General features: G+C 41.3%; 2 protein-coding genes across 11 annotated transcripts in view; both read left to right on the top strand.

Moving 5' to 3' along the window:
• The window catches only part of LOC143210726 (Y+L amino acid transporter 2-like), a 694,702-nt gene that overhangs the window by 616,745 nt on the left and 64,208 nt on the right, over positions 1-13,749 (top strand). The window lies entirely within an intron of this gene.
• On the top strand, positions 6,858-12,196 carry LOC143210360 (THAP domain-containing protein 1 A-like). The gene has a single exon (XM_076427150.1). The coding sequence runs from the start codon at positions 11,615-11,617 to the stop codon at positions 12,113-12,115; it is 501 nt and encodes a 166-aa protein (XP_076283265.1). The 5' UTR covers positions 6,858-11,614; the 3' UTR covers positions 12,116-12,196.

Below are 13,749 nucleotides of genomic sequence, written 5' to 3'. Positions count from 1 at the left end.
TGCACGTGCGTGCTGTGCGTATGCGTGAGCATAATGCGACCGCTCATCAACTGTTTCTATAGATATATCACTACGATCGTCGAACGATCTATATACAGTAAATTCTCTATAAACGCGAAAATCTTTCAACGATAAACGCGACAAAAATATCCCCTCCAAACTAATACACTGACTCGGCTCGGTATATCGGTGTTACGGATGACGAACAGGTGTTCAATATCATCTCTGGCAGGAACCGTCCTAGATAAATGAACAGAGCTACCCTAGATAAATCTACATAACTGTTTAGGTTAGTTTAGGGCCCAAACGTACGCACGACCAACTGGTCGTTGACAAAATACGAATGTTCACTTGAAGGGTACTGACAAGTACCACCCGTCATTGGAGGGCTATATAAGCCCTTACATTTCTACTCTCGGGGGCTAGTACTGCCGTAATCACGAATAGTGTCGCGTCGTGCTGCATCTCGGAAGTCAACTACCAGTGAGATCGGACGTTCGTTCCTTTTGAATCAAAGTTTAACCGTACAGATTCCGCGAGTTCGGTCTAAAATCTGTTAGGCAGTGACAAGGTTGCTCCGAGTCCCCCGCATTGCCAGTGCGTCAACGCCGTGCGTCTTAGCTTAGGTAATATCACCTTTCAATTCTTTATATTCCACATTCAGTCCATTCGCGACACAAATACACTTGTAGAACGAAATTCTATAGTAAGAATATATTTGTCTTCTTTGATAATTAACTCAAATTCATTAAACCCATAATTATCGTCCAAATCCTAACCAAGTAATTGAACGTCCCCACATGATACAATCTTACCGCTCGGATTGTATCAATTAAATTATACTAGTTACGAGGCTTACTAATTATCCTAGCAATTCCCTGATTAACCATCAGGTTCATTCGCGACATTCCAATTGTCCGAACAGAGATTTATCCAACATAGCGGCTCCCCAGTTTCGCATTAGGTTCGTCCGCATCCTAACAGCTCCCTGATTTCGCATCAGGTTCGTCTGTGCTATTATACAACCTCCCAGCAGCTCCCCGGTTTTGCATTGGGTTCGTCTGCGTTTGACTCCATTCCTAGAGGCTCCCTGACTTCGCGTCAGGTTCGTCCTCGCTGTCAATAATCCTAGCGGCTCCCCAATTTCGCATTGGGTTCGTCCGCGTTCCTTAACTAACAAATTTATATCATATTCCTAGGGTAATAACCCTTCACCGGCCACTCGTGCTGCTCGCGGCCCTGGCTCGTAACATCGGTGTGAACCACTACTAACGCGACGCGGAGAGTCGCAGTCGTCGGCACAGTTCAAACGCGTCCGTGAGTCATCATAACGTTACACCACAGTCAAACTTCTTCATTTTCCATGATTCTGTTATGGGACTTTCACTACCTTATTTCTGGCATTTTTCTGATTAAAATGATACCAAACACGATATAATTTGAACAGAATTTAGTGGTTTAATTGACGGTATGTACATATGAAGTGACTTTAGAACATAAGAGTATGTATAGCGAATGAAAAAGAAAGAGAAATTGCGATCTCGACGCTAGGCAAAGATTAAAAAACGAGAAAAATTACTTTATAAAATATGCTGAACTGTTTTATATGTTTATTATTTAACGTTCGGTTTCGCAAATATAAAGAGCATGTCGCAAAACCGAACACCGTGTCAAGTCACGCGCGTCGCTCGCTTCATTACAATTTTTTGATAGGAAACAAAATTAAATAAATCTTAAGTACATTACTTAAAACAGTTCAAAAACTACAAATAGTGTGTCTTTTCCTGACGGATGCAAACGCTCCAATTCGATAGTTTTCCTTCGATGGTATTTAAACTGTAGAGGTTTAAATGACGATGGACGTTTCGGGCGCAAGGAAGGATAGCGCGTATAGAAAAGAAAGAGACGCGGAGAGTCGAAGTCGCCGGCACAGTTCAAAGGCCCGCGCGTGGTCTCGCTTTACACGCGCTGTCCTTCTCTACGTTCGGCTCGGCCTTTGAAGCTCGAAAAAAGTAGGACCACGATCGAAAAACGAGACAAAATCCCCCCAATGCGTTCGCGTTTATAGAGAATTTACTGTACCGCGTGAACTTTTTAAAACATATGATAATGAAGAATGAGTACCTTGTCGTAACAATACCACACACACCCACCCAGTGTTTCTGAGAGGAAGGTTCTCACTTCTGACATTAAACAATATAAAATCATTGTGAGACCAATACCAATTTGTTTTACTATCAAATGCGATAATATAATGAAGAATAATTACTTAAAGCTTCAAAACTTACCGAAAATTCCTTATTGTTAGTTAAGCGGAAAAGCCAATTGTATTTTGTTGTAGAAAACAGGGTCTCACACTGGTGATACATGTATAAGGTGAGCTTTCAATTTTGAAAGACTACTCCTGGATTTTCGTATGTGTGGTCGGGAAAACAAATTGGTCTCAGTTGATTTTACATCGTTTAATGCGAGAACCTTCTTCTCAGAAACACTGGGTGGCTTATTGGCTGGGAATATATGCTGGCCATTATATCAAAGAATATTGATATACGATGATCGAAATTGTATGTACGGCGAAACATAAACTCTGCTAAATATCCAATGTAATGGGACTGCATGTACCATAGCGAGGGATATTGGCCCTTGTTTCCTGCCAAGTACGCTCAATATGTTGAGTATGTGCTTCGGTTATCAGATCTACGAAGTTCACTTTGTGGTTCACTTGTAAATGTGTGTAACCTTCCGTATTTAAACTTAAAGAATCGTAAGCCTCCCAGCAGTCTGACATTATGGTCGTTCCCGGTTTAACTCACCGTTTTATAATATTTAATAATGTCTCGGAAATGCGATCTTTTACCGGTTGTATAAAAATTCATTTTGTTGACCGCTCAAACCCTCCGAAAATCCACTGACCGGTAATAAGGCGGCCTTTATTATATTTTCATTTCCCTATTTTCTCCTCATCTATCTCTTCTATCTCGTTGTAACCTCTTAACGTAACTGATTGTTTTTCCATCCACAAAACGCATAATTCTCTACAAAAACTCTCCCAATCAACGGCTGTGTGGTTTGTTATATTCAATTCATTAATAATAAAAGCTTGACGTGGGGATCGAAGCATTATATGATATGCTACAAATCGGTATATGTCTTGAATATTTAAATGTGCATTCTGAAACCATGTGTTTCGGTATGCACTAATTATAATTATTGTACCACTTTCCTGTTTTACTAATTTCTTATTTTCATTTTTTACATACTTTGTTCTTCGACACTGAAATATGGAAAATGTACAACCTAAAGTAGACCTCCCCAATTTTAATGTAGTTAATGAAAATATTTCGTTTCAGAATAAATACCTGAAATCTTAAACTTTTCCGAATAAATGTCATGGGCTGATTGCATTTACTTACAATTAGTATGTACAATTGGATGTTCCATGTGTTACGAATAGAGAACGGATTCCGTTCGACTTTCTCATACGAATCTCTTCAAGACCGTCTCTAGCAGGAAGCGTCCTAGATAACCTTTCGTATCATAGGTGAACCTTCTAACGAAGACCGAGTTCTGGCCCGATTTAAGTGGAAGTGACAAAAAACGAGAGTCCGGCCCTAAGTGATTCCTGCAGGTGGAAAGGCCGTCTGGATACGGGCAACCGGATCCTGACGGCCGATTTCTGTAAGGGCCTTTGGATATGTTAAGATTTTTATGTTTTTAATGACATTTTATTTTACTTTTATACAACGAGTCTTTGCTTCTATCACTCTTCACGTTCGCTTCTCTACAATATTTCTGTTCACACTCATTCAAACCAACCATTCTTTTCACATAGGTTATCATTCATACCAACTTGAACAAAAATTATTCCCAACACACACCCTTGATTTTTTATCCTTAAAACTAATACTATACAGGGTGTCCCAAACTTCGTGAAAATCCCGAAAGGGGGTGGTTCCTGAGACCATTCTAAGAGACATTTTCCTTTGCACCAATGTCAACTGCGGCTTTGTTTAGGGGTTATTAACGAAAAACACGGACCAATCAGAGCGCGCCCTGGCCCGGCTCGCCACGCCTCGCCGGCAAGCGAGTGTCGGTGGTACGCCGCGACATCGCAACGAACAAGAGTTTCTCGATAATGTGAACCCTCTCCGATTTTGATGAGCTTTGGATATGTTGTCAAGACCATGATTCTGAACAACATTTCTCTTTAGACTTTTTGGCGATCGGCTTTAATTTACGAGATAAGTAACTTGTAATTGTAAATCGATCGATGTACTATCTGAACTATCTCCTCTCCGATTTCGATGCGCTTTGGATACGTTGTCAAGACCATGATTCTGAACAACATTTCGCTGTAGACTTTTTGGCAATCGGCTTTAGTTTACGAGATAATCGTAAAAAAAGAGAAGAAGCAGAAACTGATTGAATTAAAAACTCACGTATTCAGCCGTAAATCCATTTGCTGCTTCGAAATGTGTGTCACTGGGTCACTCGGTGACGAACTGCACAGATGTCTTCAGGTACACGGCAGTACCGAAAGCCAAGGGACGTACGGCCAGGTCGACGAGCTGCACAGCCGGTGGTAGAAGGCCTAAGGGATGCGCGGTCAAGTCGACGATCCAGAATTTAACTTTCACTTTCGAATCGATAAATAATTCGTATGTTTATTTTACACAGATGCCTTGAAATTTTTCCACACTCACAATCACTGTTCACATTTGTCAACACATAGTTATGCACTAATAATAATTGCCATATCCCTTGTACTGCTGCACAAATCACAACAATCAGGTAATGCAATCACTAGACTGCGGATTTCATGCATTTGTAGCAAACATGAGTAGGTGCATTTTAATACAGTAGAGAGATTAAAATAATTTAAAAACACCAATGTATTATTTTCAAATTCTTAAAATGATCACAGTAAGAATCAAATATCTGTCTGGCTCCCCTGTCCCTTGTAATAGCGGCAGCCAACATTCATTTTGCATAAAGATTCGCAGTCTAGTGATTAGTTTAAATATCACAGTCAAAAAAACAGCTAATACATAGCAACCGTTAGCTTTGAATTTACAAGTCTTTGGAGATGTTCTCTCTACCGCGGCTCGAACGACACTGATTTTCCTCAAGATTTTTCTAAAGAATTTAGGAAGGGCATTTAGAGTGTCGAAATTCGAAATGCACGCTGTAGCACGAGAACGACGGGATCGCCAGCCTTTTGTCATCTTCTATTGAAGTGGGGTAAAAAGTTTGGTTAAGGTATCTACGTACTTCCCCTATACGCCAATTAGTCAGGAGACGGGCGTTGTTGTTGCGAGACTTTATTTTTTCGACGCATTTTAAAATCACGATCACACACCAAAAGACACTGCACCAATTCGCGATTCGGACACAGGAACAGTTTTATGAGAAATTATGAGAAGTAAAGAGTATACTATCCGGAAAAAGTATGCAGTAAAGTCGCGGTTTCTATCCCCGAGGGTGTCCATGGTCACTCTCCCTTGCCTACCCATTCCAGTGCGGTGCAACAACGTAGCGGCCTAGAAAAGCTCAAGCCGCCTCTGTCGCCGAGCAGTGTATACATGCCGCGTAATCTGACCTCGGGTCGGGTATATCGGTGTGAACCACTGCTAATCCAATTACAAAACTTCTTTATTTTTAATTATTTTTATGGGATTTTCACGAACTTATTTGTGGCATTTTTCTAATTGAAATGACACTAAACACGATATAATTTCAACTGTACTTAGTGGTTTAATTGACGGTATGGAGTAAGTAACTTTAGGACATAGAAGAGGATAGCGACTGGACAAGAAAAAGAAACGCGACCGCGACGGTCGGTAAACATGTCCATTTTACCCTACTGCGTCAACTCGGCAATCCGACGCGTTCTTGCGTCACCTTGCGAATTCTCGCCGTCATATTATTCCGATCCGTGGACAACAAATAGCATATCGGTAACGGGTTTCTACTCAAAGAGTCCACGTGGGCCATCCTATTATCTGGTCGGTGTTCGATAGTGTAGTCGAACTCCTCCAATAAGAGGACCCACCTATCCACGCGTACACACAAATCCCGTTTATTCATCGTGAGGGCGAACGCTTTACAATCTGTAATTATTTTAAACTTAATTGCTAATAAGTGGATTCGGAGTTTTCGCAGCGATCGTACGATCGTCAGGACTTCCAGGTCGTAACTGGCGCATCTAGCTTCGGCTGGTGTCGTTTTACCGCTATCGTCGTCGCTGCGTTGCATCAAAACCGTTCCATAACCGAATGACAATATGTCTGTGTACAATTCGGTCTCCGCATCTACCTTGTAGAGGTTTAATACCGGTTTCTCCATTAATTTCGTCTTCAAGAGATCGAATGCATGCATCGCCGTACCATCGAGCTCGAACGTAACGCCTGTCCGTAACAGGTCCGTCAGTGGCCTCGCGATTGTTGAATAATCATCTATAAATTTTCGGAAGTATCCAGTCAGACTCAGAGAGCTTTGAACTTGCTTGGCTTGCTTTCTTCGGTACCGGAAACCTTGCCACGGCTGCTGTTTTACCCTCAGAATGCCGAACAGAGCCGTTCTCCGCAACGTGCCAGGAGATACGACTTTATCGCGTAGCCACGAACATTTTTTCCAATTTATTTCCAGACCGCGATCTCTGGCTACCGCTAAGACTTGCTCCAGTTTTTGTATTCCGCTTTTTAAGTCACTCGATGGTACGATGAGATCATCCATATACGCCAGAATAACTTGTTGGTGCAAAAAATCTCTGAAAACCGTATTAACGAACCTCACGAAGACAGCTGGAGAATTAAATAAACCGAAAGGAACGCGTAGAAATTCATACGGTCCATTGGGCACCGCAAACGAAGTGAATCTTTGACTATCCTTATGTTTCGGCACATGAAAAAACCATTTCTTTAATCAAGGGTACTGAACAGTTTAGCGCACTGTTGTAACGCGTCCAGCTGATCTTCCACGAGGGGGAAAGGGTAACGGTCTCTTACTATCTTCTGATTTAACTTCCTATAGTCTACGCACAGACGCATAGAACTGTCTTTTTTCTTTTCGAGTACGATGGGACTCGCGTATTCAGAGAGCGACGGCTGAATAATGCCATCCCGTAACCAATCGTTCATTTGAGCGTCCACCGCACTTTTCTCTGCCGGCGCTAAACGTAGCGGTCTCTGATACACGGGTTCCTCGTTCCTGAAAAGAACAATGCTCATTTCTACGTTCACCTCCTGAATTTTTCTTGTCGCGTACTCGGTAACAACATTCTTGACACGTTCTCGAATCGCAATATCGTTTATATGCGCTACATCTACGTCGTCACACTTGCATACGATCCGAAAAACTTCCGGCATACTATCATTGATGCGTTTACCGGCGACAGGGTCTTCTTTCGGCCGTTTCTGACTAACCTAACTGTATTTAAAATGTCAGCGGCTAGGAGTAAATCGTGCTTCAGTAAAACGTTGGAAACTTACGTGGAATTCAATTTCATACACGTGTTCATCGATAACAACACTGGTCACAAATATGCCTAATGTCTTATGACCGTTTGACCCGACGCCAGCAAAAGTCGTTTCGCTAGCTGCAAGCACGGTGCTCCTATTCTTACGAGACAAGACGCGCTCATCAGCGTTAGATCAGTCGCATTGTATATTATGGGCACTAGTTCGACATTGTTCACTCTTACCCGCTTTACAGGATTGAGTCGAGGGAAATCGCGTTACTAATTTCACCGTTTTTTCGGCGCCGCTTTCACGCTTCAGGCAGGTCGGCACAAGGTGTCCATGTTGGCCGCACCGCAAACACTTGGGACTGCGAGACTTCGACGGAAAGTCTGCACTGAGATGACCCTCATTATAACAGTTGAAGCACCTCCTCGCTCGACGCTCAAAAGTATTAATGCGCTGCCCATGAGTACTCGCATGTGCCCAGGGAGAGCGCACGCGACCACCCTGTTCGCTTCGGTGCTGCCAGAGGGCGATCCGGTCTTCCGATAATCGGTTCGGAGGGACGTCGGCAAAAATGCCACGTCACAGATCTTATCATGGAAATAGTTCTCAAACGACTCGTTCTTTTTCCACACTCGCTCCTGCAATCGGTCGCGCAGGAAGATCTTGCTTGGTCTATGGTAGAACATGTGTTCAAACTTCGTAAGTAGATCGGCGGCGAGCACTTCAATGAATTCGGATCGCGAGTGTAGTAAATCTCTCGCTTTTCCCCGTAGACGCATTCCTATCAGTACTTTCGTCTCGTCATCGTTCAATTTATAAGTTCTCCGTAACACTTTTATTTGCTTCGCCCACGTTGGATAGTCCTCCTATTTCCCATCGAAGTACGCGAGCAGCTCGGCGACAGTTTTCATACCAACTCGTCCGCGTGTGCTTTCTACCGTCGAGTGCACGTGTCCCTGTCCGCTTTTTGCATAAACGCGAGTTCTCTCGTCTCGCCAATTCCGGTTCTCTCTGTGCTATTTCTCTCTCTCTCTCTCAATTCAGAAGACTGATCTCGCGGAGAAGTTACACTTAACGTGTTTAGTATTTCAAGCGATACACGGAAATCACCCTTTGACGCTTAACGCAGCCGCCCCACTACCAGCACTGCGTAACGGTACCACCGTCCGCCCTCCGTTCCATTACCCGGGCGCTCTCACTGTCAGGTACCTAGATGGTTTCTTACTCGATAATCAACCCCCGCAAGATGGGTAATTTTCCCGAAAGTAAAAATATGCACGACTGCCCTGAAATACCGCGGCGCGCGCTAGACAAATTCGGAAAAAAACTTCTTCCCCAGTGGAACATATTTCCATAGTGCTGTCACCTCAGAGTTTCCTGCACAAAGAAGATACTGACCACCGCCCCCATCTCGAGTCACTTCCTTCTTAGTTAAATTCTGGCATGACCGTCCCGCCAACTAAACGCGCTCACCCTACTTTGCCCACCGTCTCAAAGAGAACAAAACGAAGAGGACGCCGCCACAAGAAAAGGAACCAGGAATCTGCACCAGAAGTCCAGAGGAAGGAATTAACCCCAGAAAACCAGCCAACCACCCCTTCGAACCTCGTCTCTATCTCCCTCCCCGCGCCGAGTATCCCTGACATTTCTACAGGGTGTCTCAAAATTACCTTAGTTTAATGAAATGATAGGTTCTCGAGATCATTTCAAGCAACATTTTCCTTTACGAAAATGTCGTCCGAGGCTTCGTGAAGTAGCTATTAACGAAAAACACGGACCAATCAGAGCGCGACCTAGACGCGTACAGCTCAGCGTGCCGGCAGCTGAGCGTCGGTAAATTTCTCGATGTACTATTTCCTATCCGATTTCGATGAGCTTTATTTCAAAGGAAAAAGATATTTAAACATCGAATTTATAACATATTTCAAGGTCGTCGAAATCGGTGAGGGCCCTCATTATCGGCAACTTTACCCGAACGAGAGAAGAAGCACGCACACACACACACAGAAACTGATTCAATTAAAAATTACGTTTTAAGCGAAGGCCGAAAGGTCTGTGCACGTAGCGCTCCTCGCGGCCATGATGCACGAGGCCTGCACACTGCTTGCGGCGGTTGAACCGCGGCTTCCTCCATGGTAACCACGGATGCTGGTGGCGGACACTGAGTGCTATGGTAGGGACGGTCTTGTCTCAGTTGAGACAAAAATTCCCACCGCTGCTGTAGATTTTGTGCGAGAAAATGCCAAAAATTCAAGTTTCAATACTAGGAGATCAATGGTTCAAAAGTTATTAGTGTCTGGAACTTGGGCCATTTTCAGCGTTTTGACAGGTAAGGGCGTCACCATGTTGGTATGTACCCTGCGTCGCGCGTTGTCTAACAAGCGGAACGGCTAGATGGCAGGGTATGCACACAGTTGTAGGGGCAATATGCGCTTCCGCACATTGCCACGGCGCTCGTGTCGCCTGGCAATAGCCGCATGCGAGTCGCCCCTCTTGAGATTCTTCGTTGCCGCCTAGAGCGCTTTCCCGCCTAGGCGCCATTCTCACTTCTTCTCTGATTCTTTGTACAGACACCACGTTGTTTTTCCTAAGCCGTTGCTAAGTGTACTCGTATCGACTTCTTGGTACTTTGTAGGCAATTACATGCCTTTGTAACAGTGAATAAAGTTATTGTTACTAATTATACATAGCAGCAGTGTTACTGATTCAATCGCAATCTTTCGGACCAATAACGCGTTGTAGGTCGCCTTCCCTATCAGTGACCAGTAGGGACAAAACCTACACAGTGTTGTCGAGCCGGTGTAACGGACCTTCACCCCTCCACACGAATCTAACCCTGACCAACCTTCTCGCGGCTCCGCTCATTGCACAATGTCTGAGTACATACCAATATAGCGGTTCCCTTACCTGTAAAAACGCTGAAAATTGTTCAAATTTAGAGATTCATCACTTTTGAACCACTAATCTCCTCGTCAAAATCTACAGGATTACATAAGAAAATGTCAAAAATTTCTGGTTACCGAAGGTACAGTACAGCCATAGCGTGCGTACTGCAATAACAAGTGTCGGCACGGTAACGCTAAAACAGTTGGAAAATTATTGAATTAGCTCCAGGAGAGGGATGATGCAACATAAACAATTAACACGTTGAGCGCGGCGTCGGTCCCTGGGGAGCGACATTGTACTTTCCGTTTGGGCATCGTCGGTACCTGAGACCGACACATTATCAAGGTTAAAAAATAAATGTTTTAACTTCAATGAAAGTTAAAACATGTGGTTTGGCTTTACAGGTATTGCAAAAAGTGACGACTTTTTTGGTCGAATTTTTGGCTGTCTTGCGTCCGAATAGTTTTGCATTTGTATTATAACATTCCGAACAATATCTCCGGACTTTATGGACGTCTGCTTCTTCTTTTTTGCAATTGCTGAACAATTCTTCTCTCAACCTCGATTGGAATTTCCTCATCTAAATGCCGTGTGAGTACATCTGCCAATTGTGTGCGAAATGTCGTGACTGATATTTTTCTTCCCTGTCACATCTTGAAACATGAACAATTCATTCACAACGGCGGTATTTAGAAAAAGCTCGAAAGCTAACTTTCTGTACCACAATTTAAATATTTTTATTCCATTGTTTGTGGGATTGGCTGAACGTGTCAGCAGTGTGAACGCGTCGATCTACTGCGCCGCCCCGCTATTGGCGGACCCGCACGTAACAGCGAGATCGAGACTCGATAAACAGCTCGCAGTAGCATAGGTCAGCACACAGCCTACTCTAGTACTAGCCGTGCTGAAGGTAAAAATGGCAACAACGCGGGAGTCCGATTGATATATATATACCAATATACCTAACCCAACCCACTGAATCAGACTCTCAATCTCCCCTACCGGCCTCTCAGTTTTCCGCGTAGTTTTCAAATGTTCTCATCAGTGTGTAGTACACATCGTGCAATAATGGTGCTAAGTATTCTTTATTAACTTTTTAGCACATTTACTTAATACAATCTATTGTTCTTTCAATGCATTTCAATAACATTTTAATAGTATAGCATCTAAATTTGTACAAAATCATATACATACAGAGTTCTCCGAAAATTTGTTTTACATAGTTCTTTTCAAAAGTTTTATACCTTATTTGTTAGTTAATAATGCCACGGCGTTGTTGTGTCCCCAATTGTAAGGGAAATTATGATACTACTCTTAAAGAAAATAATTATATTTCTATATTTAAATTCCCCAAAGATGAGCAATTGCGGAAAAAATGGATGGCTGCTATTCCCCATAAAAATTGGACACCGACAAAATATTCTGCAGTTTGTAGTCTGCATTTTGCAGAAACTGATATCCAAAGGTATCAGAATATTCCATCTCCTAACGGTGTACTGGAGAATGTTTTATTCAGATGTCCAAGACTTATGGAAAATGCAATACCTTCCATTTTTTCCAATTCGCCATCAAAACGTGTGCTACCACAAAGAAAAGATCCTATAGAGCACAGGGAAAGAATAATTGAAAACCATGAAAATTTAGTTAGAGAGTTTATTGATTCTGATCTAATTAGTGGTTTCTTAAATTTGATAAACAATTATAAAGAAAAGCTTGTAATTTCGAACCATTGGAGTACCAAAATAATTATACGTATCATATGATGAAGCAATTCATGCCGAAAAAAAGATTAGATTAAAACGTATGTTTTCAAAATCGGCAAGTTCGTTTTCTTTTGCTGATATAAAAAATAAATTCCAAATTTGCAACGACGACGACGATGGTAACGATCTTCGTGATGCTCCTGTTGATGTCAGCGGTTTTTCAGAAATTTTTGACACTGATTATTTATCCACTTGTATTGTTGATGATTCCATTAAGATTTATATATCCGGTTATGGGTCCCATTCTGTTGCAAAAAAATTAAATTGTGATATATGCAAATTATTAATTGTGGAGAACAACTGTAAATAATGTATATTTTGATCATTTACAAAGGGGTGGTCTTTCAACTCCTACAGAAGATGTAATAAATGTTTTTACTCACATGTGTGCAATAATGGAGGCCATAATAAATGTTCCTAATTTGGAATCAGATTTTCTAATATCTGAAAATCATAAACATATTTTATTTAAATTAACATATATTAGTATACAATCAGATATATACCATTTAGCATTTTTAGATAGATGCATTTGTGGTAAAGATTATCACAGTATTTTGTTTAGATTATTATGAATTTTTTCGAATATTTTACTAAATGATTACGTTAAAACTATAAATAATAGTCAATTAGAAATGAATGCACATACCATTTCTAAACATCGTAAAATAAAAACTTTCACACACAACAGAACATAAATTTTCAATTATTTTTTTTTTAATTCAACTTTTTTTAAAGCATTAATTTTGATATATTTAACTTATTCTTTCTAATATGTGTTAGTTAATGCATCAACAGAGTTTTTTATTTGTCTTAGTTTATTTATTTTCTTTTTATATTTTTTTATTATTAATAAGAATTTTTATTAATGTTAGTGTATACACACAGTAATACCCCTAGGGTGGTGAGGAAATTTACAACAATTATAAAATTATCCTTTATAAGACGATATTATAATAAATATAATATATTACCTGCACAACTTTTCTCTTCAGTAACGGTTTACCCAACCTTTTTGACGTATACACCAGTATACACGCAGTCACTTAACCTCTTCGACTTCGTCACAATAATTTCGTCTATTTCAGGCTTCTATTGACTTATATATTCCTTCATTCATTTTCAAATGTTGCATTTTAGTTCAAAGATGATTTCCCATTGCTTCATGCTTCTATTTTCTTAAAACCACTGGAAATATTTCACATATTATGTATCACAACACCAAACTATTCCGAGAGTCCACAAAATGTATACCGCATTTATAAATACTAATATGCTTTAATATCACTTCTACTTACCATAGTTAGAATATTTACACATTGTTTAAACATAATCAACAACGAACTATGTATTTTAACATAATTTTCTATGAAAAAAGCGTTAATTATAATCCCAAGCACAAGACTCCCAGTATTGGAAATCGGACTCCCGATCTGTAAACAAAGCGGTGTTGCCACGTTGTTCAGCACGGCTAGTACTAGAGTAGGCTGTGGTCAGCACCGTCGTACTTCGATTAGGATCGATTATCGACCCCATCAAAAGGGGATTCCTATTGGTTGATCGCTCTATCGATCTCCTAATCACTCATTCGACGGGACGGTAAACTGCCAGCTGTTCGACTCTGATTTCAATGT

Source organism: Lasioglossum baleicum, chromosome 7 (genome assembly GCF_051020765.1).
Source record: "Lasioglossum baleicum chromosome 7, iyLasBale1, whole genome shotgun sequence".
Taxonomy (NCBI): domain Eukaryota; kingdom Metazoa; phylum Arthropoda; class Insecta; order Hymenoptera; family Halictidae; genus Lasioglossum; species Lasioglossum baleicum.
The sequence above is the reverse complement of the archived record's forward strand: the minus strand, read 5'-3'. Positions and strand labels throughout refer to the sequence as shown.